This window comes from Theropithecus gelada, unplaced genomic scaffold (genome assembly GCF_003255815.1).
Source record: "Theropithecus gelada isolate Dixy unplaced genomic scaffold, Tgel_1.0 HiC_scaffold_400, whole genome shotgun sequence".
NCBI classification, from domain to species: Eukaryota; Metazoa; Chordata; class Mammalia; order Primates; family Cercopithecidae; genus Theropithecus; species Theropithecus gelada.
The window spans coordinates 1,546-9,555 of record NW_020260543.1 but is presented as its reverse complement, the minus strand read 5'-3'; the positions used below and the strand labels follow the sequence as shown (position 1 = coordinate 9,555).

Below are 8,010 nucleotides of genomic sequence, written 5' to 3'. Positions count from 1 at the left end.
GTGTTCCCGTGTGTGTGTGTCCGTGTGTGTTCCCGTGTGTGTGTGTCTGTGTGTGTGTCTGTGAGTGTGTCCGTGCGTGTCTGTGTGTGCCCATGCGCGTGCGCCCGTGTGTGTGTGTGTGTCGGGGTGGGTTTGCTCGTGCTGGTGGTGGGGTGTGTCGGGGTGTCCGTCAGCCCCTCTCTCCCGGGATCAGGCTGCCGGGACTCTAGTGCCAGAGTGGGGCAAAGCAGAACCTTCCCGCCCCGTTGACCACGGGCAGGTCCTCGTGGGGACAAGGGACAGTGGTGGGGGCGTTGTGAGAAAAAGGGCCCACGGGACTGGGCTGGCGGTGCGTCCCCGGACAGCCCTGGCGGCTCTGGGTGTGTGGGGCAAGAGGGGGCCTTGCAGGAGGGGCGGCGAGGCATCCAAAACAATGTTTCCGCGGCAAGGCAGAGCACCGGAGGGGATCCCAGGGCAGTGAGCCCTGGGCCCTGACGCCTCGGAGCACACCCCGTCCTGAGCCGGTCCGATGTGTTGGAAGCTCGGGAGCTGAGAGTCGGGGAAGGCCTGGAGCGTATGCCAAAGGGAGGCCGCCCAGACAGCCCGGAGCCTGGGCAGGGGATGGAGGCATCACGGCCTGAGGACGGATTCCTGTTTCCTGCAACAAGGGGAGTCTCCACTGTGGCCTGTTTGGAAACTGGAAAGGAGAGCGAAGACACGGTGCTGCTTTTCCACGCTTCCCCGGAGGTTTCTGGGTCCCCACAGAGCTCGGGAAGCAGTCAACATGGTCTCTCTTTCGGGGGCCAGAGACACCTGAGCAACAGGCCCCCTTGTAGAGGGCAAAGGAACGTGGAACCCGAAACCACGCTTCAGTCGGCCTGAGTGTGACTCCTGTGTGGACCCGACTATCCGCCTCTCGCTCTGTTGCAGGCTCAACGTGGGGCTATGTCATCTGTGAATCATGCGGATGAAAATGCTCTCTGGGCAATTTGCTCATTCCTTGGGAGACGGAATTCTGAATTGCTCCGGGATGAAGTAACCCAGGCTGGCGATCCGAGGGTCAGTGAGCGCCCCGCAGGCTGACGCGTCTGTGGGCTGAGCCCTTAGCCCGCACTGGGCACCCAACATTTTGCTGGAGTGCGAGGTCCTGCTGGTGCTGGAGGCAGAAGACCGCTTTTCTCTCTGCCTTCCTTTCTCTATTTCTTACTCCTTTTATCGCTCTGTCCCTCCTTCCCTCTGTCCATCCCTCCTTTCCTCCCTCCCCCGCTCCCTCCCTCTATCCCTCCATCCCTTCCAAGGTCCCTCCATCCATCCGTCGTTTCCTCCCTCTGTCCCTCCCTCCCACTTTGTCTCAGTTCCTTTCCCCATCTCTGCTTGACTTTCCTCCCACCTGGAAAGGGCAGAACCACGGTTTTCGCGTGTTCTCGGGGTCTACGTTTGGTTGCCGGGCGCTCCACGTGATGCCGAGGAGGCTGGCGGGGCACGGGTGGCCAAGCGACGGTGGTGTGGAGAGGTAGAGGAGTCGAGCCGCGGAAAGGAGGGCAGGCCTGGCCGCTGCCCGGGCTGGTGTTTCCCAGGGTGGAGGTCTCCGCCCACCCCACTGAGGAATGCGGAGTGGGGGCGGGGGGGCGAAGGGATGAGAGCTCTGCCTGGGCTGGTCCCAAACCCGAACCTGCTGCCTGCAGGACCCGCGCATGTGCAGTAGACGGCCCATCTCTGGGTACCTGAGCGGACTCTGGGATGCTCAGGAAAGAATGACAGCCCTCGTCTGTGTGGAGTCTCTCGCCGGATCTGGATCTCAGGGATCCTAGACGCGTCAGCTGGAAGGGAAGAGACGCCTCTCCAAACCGAGCCAGAGGTTCATCGCGGAAGAGGGGCCACTGCCCTGCCCCCACCCCGTCCCAACCCCGCGTCCTGAAGCTCCTTCAGCAGAGCCAGGTGTTCTTCCTGGCGGCCGAGTGGTTCCAGAACAGCGGGCTCTTCCACGTCCCTCAGCTCCCCCGGTGGCTCCGTTGCTAGGAAAGGTGGTGCCTTTTCCTGAAATTCTGGGGTCGACAGGAGCTCATATAACAGGGTGGATGTGAGCGCAGATGAACGCTCCGGTTCCTGGAGCGGTTGGGAGAGCACCTGGATGGCTTGCATCTGCTTCTGCCACGCAGAGGCCTCAGGGGGCGCGAGCTGCGCAGGTAGATGTGCCTCGGCTTCGGGTTCCCACTCCGCTCTGGCGACCTGGGGACCCTGGCCCCAGCCCCAATATGGACTCATGTGGGACGTGTGCGGCGCAAGCACACCTTGGCCCCGTGACTCAGCCTGAGCGGGCCCAGGCTGTCCCACTGAGCACGCATCTGTACTGCGGGTCCTGGTCTCCCTGCCATCTGTTCGGGTGCAGAGGTCACTCAGGTGTCTGAGGGTGGGACAGCGCCACTTCCGAAGGAGCCAGGGCAGCAAACCCAAAATCCCCAAGTGCCGGGGCAGATTCCTTCTGGGCTTGGGGCAGAAGTCTGGCTGGGCTGCAGCAGAGGGGCGACCCTTGCTGCCTGGCTCACGAAAGCCCCCTGTCCCCCATGCCCTGGTGTGGGTGAAGGTGACCAAGGAGGGAGGAGGGTGGCGCCCGCCGGGGTCGCGTTGCACAGGCCGCCTGCGTGCGCGGGTCCCTGCTACCCTGGCCTGGATGCCTGGACCTTCGATTCTGACAGGAAATCTGAATCCTGGACCCCAAAAGGCAAGTCTCTCCCAGTTCGGGTACGGGTTCCGCTCAAAGCACGCTGGCAGGGCATCTTTTCCTTCAGGTTACAAATGAGTCTCCTTCGCCGTCCTGGTCCTCGGGCTTCCGCGGGGAAAGGGCTGTCGGAAGATGTGGGGAGAGCATCGCGGGGGCACCTGGCCGGAATTTCACGGATAGACACGGGCAGAGAGAGGCCGGCCAGCTCCGGTGAGCCTCAGTCGGCCTCTGCGCTGCAGGCAGGTCCAGCCAGGAGGCCGGCCCAGCCAGAGGCCCTGGGAAAGACCCACCCGCTTCACCCCTTCATGAATATGCATGAGCTCCGGGCCCAAGGTCCCGGGGTAGCCGAAAAGTCTCAGAAGCAGAAAACCGGCCGGGCGCGGTGGCTCACGCCTGTAATCCCAGCACTTTGGGAGGCCGAGGCGGGCGGATCACAAGGTCAGGAGATCGAGACCATGGTGAAACCCCGTCTCTACTAAAAATACAAAAAATTAGCCGGGTGCGGTGGCAGGTGCCTGTAGTCCCAGCTACTTGGGAGGCTGAGGCAGGAGAATGGCAGGAACCCGGGAGGCGGAGCTTGCAGTGAGCCGAGATCGCGCCACTGCACTCCAGCCTGGGAGACAGCGCGAGACTCCGTCTCAAAAAAAAAAAAAAAAAAAAAAAAGAAGCAGAAAACCACAGGGACCAGGGCCTTGTGGGGTGGGTGGGTGCAAGGCCAGATTGGAGGGGAAAGAGGGGCTTCGGAGCTGGCTCTCTGGGGTTCTCCAGTGATTCTATGGAAACTGGAAGCCGCTGTCTTGACTCGTACACGTTTTCAGGGAGAAGCCACCCTGAAGGGTGGAGCGTGGAACTGAACCTCCATGACAGTCTTGAGTTTTCCAGGCCCTTTCCGTGAAGGCGGCAATGCCTGTGGGTGTCGCCTTTGCCGTGATAGTCTCACACACGCAGGTGTGTGGATCTCGTTCATTTTCATGTAGAAAACGAGAGCGAAACCACAGAGAAAAGAAACGTGCGGAGCATCAAGGTCTGACGACGGATTCCTGTTTCGTGCGACAAGGGGAGTCTCCACTGTGGCCTGTTTGGAAACGAAAGGAGAGCGAAGACACGGCGCTGCTTTTCCACGCTTCCCTGCAGGTTTCTGTGTCCCCGCAGAGCTCGGGAAACAAACAGTCAACACGATCTTCGGGGGCCAGAGACACGTGACCAACAGGCCCCCTTGCAGAGGGCAAAGGAACGTGGAACCCGAAACCACGCTTCAGTCGGCCTGAGTGCGACTCCTGCGCGGATGGGACTATCGGCCTCGCGCTCTGTTGCAGGCTCAACGTGGGGCTATGTCATCTGTGAACCATGTGGATGAAAAGCGGACAATCACCTGAGTCTCGGCTCATTGCTCTCTGGGCAATTCGCTCATTCCTTGGGAGACGGAATTCGTCTGAATTGCTCCGGGATGAAGTGACCCAGACTGGGGATCCGCGGGGCCGGTGAGCGCCCCGCAGGCCGACGCAGCTGTGGGCGGAGCCCTTAGCCCGCATCGGGCACCCAACATTTTCCCGGAGTGCAAGGTCCTGCTGGTCCTGGAGGCAGAAGACCGCTTTTCTCTCTGCCTTCCTCTCTCTGTCTCTGCCTCCCTTTCTCCCTCTGTCCTTCCCTTCCTCCCTCCCCACTCCCTACTTCCCTTCCTCACCCTCTCCCCACTTTCTCCTTTCCGATGTCCCTCTGTCCATCTGTCCTTTTCTAGCTCCGTTCCTCCCTTTCTCTATGTCTGTGTTCCTCTCCCCATCTCTATTTTTCAACATTTTATGATCCCATTGTGTGTATTCGTGTGTTAACTTTTTAAGCAATAAAGTTCATTTTCATTAAGATACGTTCATTGTTATTTAGACACGTTATTTATGTATGTGCATTTATTTAATATACATAAATTTATGTCAGAGTTATTCTACAGCATAGTGTAAGCATAACTCGTAAGCAGTGTCAACCCGAAAATTGTGTGACTCACATGACTGTGGTTATTTTCTATCGCAGTGATGGAGGATAAAATCTCTATGTCTCCAATTGCTATCTGTGTATTCCCATTGAACTGGCCCCATTTCCTGTAGTAACGGAACACTGTCCCCGGACTATGACAAGAGCTGTGGGCTGTGGTGAGGTCAGGGTTAGGATGACGCAGAAGTGAAGATAAGACATTCTCTTTTTCACATCTTTATTAGACACAAATTATATATGAAAGAAATTTAAAATTCCAAACAACATTAACGTTTATTTCATTATTACATAAAATGAAAATTATAAAGCAACCAAACAAGTAATTAATACTCCTAGATAATGAAAGATTGTATGATCTCAGTACAAAATACCAGAATGTACGTCAAATATAACAAAATACACTATGCTGTAGTATGTGATGAAATCTCCATATCCTGCAATACAGTACAATCAATTGAAATGTATAAAATACAATAAAATTTAAATTTAGGATATTTAAAAAGAAATAAAACATGAGGCAGGTGAATAAATAAGTACAATCATTTACCATTTAATAGATCTTGACTTAAATTTTATGTAGAAATATTAAAAGTAAATAGCTTGCATATTAATTTTACTATACTTATATCAAACTGTAAAAATGTATAGACATTTTCCCACAGGGAGTACTATTAATGGTTTGTGGATATTAGTACTCCATGGGTTCAGGCTGGAAGAGTGAGAGCCTATAACCTTTTCTGAATTAAAAGAGAAGCAATTTCTTCGTAAGGCGGCTCATGCCTGTAATCCCAGTACACTGGGAGGTGGAGGCTGGCGGATCACTTGAGTTTGAGGCCAACCTGGTCAATGTGACAAAACTCTGTCTCTACTAACAAAACAAGAAAAAAACTCAGCCAGGCATGGTGGTACCTGCCTGTAGTCCCAGCTACTTGGGAGGCTGAGGCATGAGAATTGTTTGAACCCAGGAAACGGAGGTTGCAGTGAGCTAGGATTGTGCCACTGCACTCCATCCTGGGTAACATAGCAAGACTGTCTCTCAAAAAAAAAAAAAAAAAAAAAAAAGCATATAATCTTATATTTACTTTTCTACAATCTAAAATACGCAAATTCACATGATTACATTCTAATATTTTTCTGATTATACAGAGATGCACGACTGTCATCAGACATCCGAAAGGCATCAAATGTCTAACATGAAATATAAAATTTGTCTGTAGCCTTAGTGCTCTGCAAAATGGAGGGCTCACAATTCTGAGTATGCCACTCAAGTTTCTTTCCTATGACTTCTTCAAGTTCTGTCATTTATTAACACAGTGCATCCAAAATTGTCACTGCTGGTCATCTGGAAGAATCTGAGAAGTAACAGGTCCTTGTTCTCATTCCCAGAGATGCATCCTCTGCTGAATAGGGTCAGGGTGCTCCCAGCTCAGCCTCATCTGATCCACTGACAGGCTCAGTTATCTCCCGCCCAGGGATGGGCTTCTCTATCCAGGGCTGAATCCCCAGGACCAGGCAGTGTGGCTGGGACAAGCCAGCCCTCAGCAGGGAAGACATAAGCTGCCTGGGTGGACATGGAATACAAGGTCTGCACCTGGGCACACAGAGGCCCCCGGAGCTGAGTGAGCAGTGTGAGCTGCTCCCAGGTCAGTGGAGAACGGATCTGCTGTGCCCACACCTGGGCTAGGTCTTGATAAATAGCCTCCGACATAGCTCGCACAGAGGTCACCAAGCTTTTTCGAAGTGACGGTGTTTGGACTCCTAGGGCCCGAGACGTGTGCCGCTGGCTGCGCCCAGTGCAAGCCCTGGAATGTCCCCCATGGTGGCCATCACAGGTCTCCTGGATTTCACTGTTGTGCACAGCAGTGGAGGATCTTGATTTTTTTTTCAGCGGCAAGCTGCACTCTTCTTCTGGACAGTTCCCTGCAAAGAAAACAAGTGAGAGACTCGCCAGAGCAGTCCCCACAGACCCTCATTTCCAGAACCCCCTGTGCACCCAGGTGAACCCCACTTGTCTCTCCCACTCCTTCCTGACCATCTCAGCACTGGAATGAAGTGAGGTTGAACCCCTTGTAAGTCCCCAAATATTCTCAGAGTGCTAAGCTCTCAAAAATTTACTTGTCAGTAAGTAACTCCCTTTCCTCTCAAGCCTCGTATAAAAGTTTCCTGATTATTTACCTTTTGGGGCAAACCAAAAACAAAAAAACCCACCACTACCACCACCAACAAAAAACACCAAGATTCTACCTGCTCTGTCTTGGCAGCTGTCCTTGGAACTGATTTTTCTTTTCCTGCAGTTTTCCCGGTATGAGCTGGACTCTGGTTCTGTGAATACAATGAGAGTTTGAGAAAGTGCCTCCAACTGAACACCCTGAAATTCCTAGTCCATCCTGGACACACAGGAGCTCAGGTTCCCACCAAACCCCAGCTCTCTTCTGTTCTCCAGTGTCCAGGATCTGCACCGCCCTGGCTGCCAAGGAGCTCCCTGTTTTCTGGCCAGGGGAACCAGTGTTGCTGCCCTGTCCCTTCTTGCCTGGAAAGAGTCAAATCTTACCGGATCCAGCAGTGCTGTTCCCGGCCTTGAGCTTGGTTTCCTCAGAATTCTCCTCCTTGTTTGGATTGGGCTCCGATCCTGCTGCAAAAGGAAGTTTAGATGACTCACCTCTCCCCAGGCAGAGTCCCATAGTCTCTCTCTGATGAGTTTTTGCAGATGAGTCCTTCATGTGAAGTTCTGCCAGCATCACGAGTGGACACATTTCTCAAAGTCCCCTGAGGGCACCAAGCCATTTCCCATCCCCAAATCTCAAAATAAAACCCTACTAAAGACACATGGCTCAGTATCCCTGATTCCAACTCTCCTTCCAGCCTCCATGGGAGCAGCCCAAGGCCTTACCTTGCCTTTGTATGTGCTTCTCACGGGAATGGGAGGAGGTCGTCTTGCCTTTTCCTTTGAATGGTTTCTTCTCATCTGGGCCCCTTTCTGTAAAGATCTGTGGGGAAGGGGGCTGGTCAGTGGGGCGCTGGATGGAGGAGCAGTGGAGATTGGGGTCTTCATTTCCCTTTCCCATGTTGACGCTCAAGCGAAAGAAGGCCGCTCTTTCAAGTCCAAAGGCGGACTGCGGGTTATTCCGCTGGACCTGCCTTTATACGTCCCTCGGCTGGGCGTGGCTGACTCTTATTGGCTGAACAGGTTTCCCCTTCCTGCCGCTTCTTAGAGCCTCAAAAAGAAGTTTCTTGCTGTAGTTCTACTGGGGGCCTAGACACAGTTAAGGAGAGACTTTTTCAGGATCCTGTCATAGTGACAAGAAAACAAAGAACCGGGAGCA

At 53.8% G+C, this 8,010-nt stretch overlaps 1 protein-coding gene across 2 annotated transcripts; it reads right to left on the bottom strand.

Moving 5' to 3' along the window:
* Positions 1-4,903: 4,903 nt before the first annotated feature.
* On the bottom strand, positions 4,904-7,797 carry LOC112617760 (protein FRG2-like-2). 2 transcript variants are annotated; one of them, XM_025374455.1, is made up of 4 exons: positions 7,578-7,797; positions 7,239-7,319; positions 6,932-7,009; positions 4,904-6,607 (listed from the first exon to the last, which is right to left on the bottom strand). In XM_025374455.1, the coding sequence occupies exons 1-4, from the start codon at positions 7,750-7,752 to the stop codon at positions 6,141-6,143; spliced, it is 801 nt and encodes a 266-aa protein (XP_025230240.1). In that variant the 5' UTR covers positions 7,753-7,797; the 3' UTR covers positions 4,904-6,140. The 2 variants fall into 2 exon arrangements, with proteins under 2 accessions (XP_025230240.1, XP_025230241.1); XM_025374456.1 differs by having other exon boundaries at positions 7,239-7,316.
* Between the last annotated feature and the right edge of the window lie 213 nt (positions 7,798-8,010).

Bases quoted from the DNA above. Each gene is read 5' to 3' on its own strand.
- LOC112617760 (XM_025374455.1), bottom strand. From the start codon at position 7,752: ATGGGAAAGGGAAATGAAGACCCCAATCTCCACTGCTCCTCCATCCAG. The intron at 7,320-7,577 runs GTAAGGCCTTGG...TTCCTTTTGCAG, and splicing joins GAAGCACATACAAAGGCAAG to CAGGATCGGAGCCCAATCCA. The intron at 6,608-6,931 runs GTAGAATCTTGG...TTTTCTTTGCAG, and splicing joins CAGCTGCCAAGACAGAGCAG to GGAACTGTCCAGAAGAAGAG.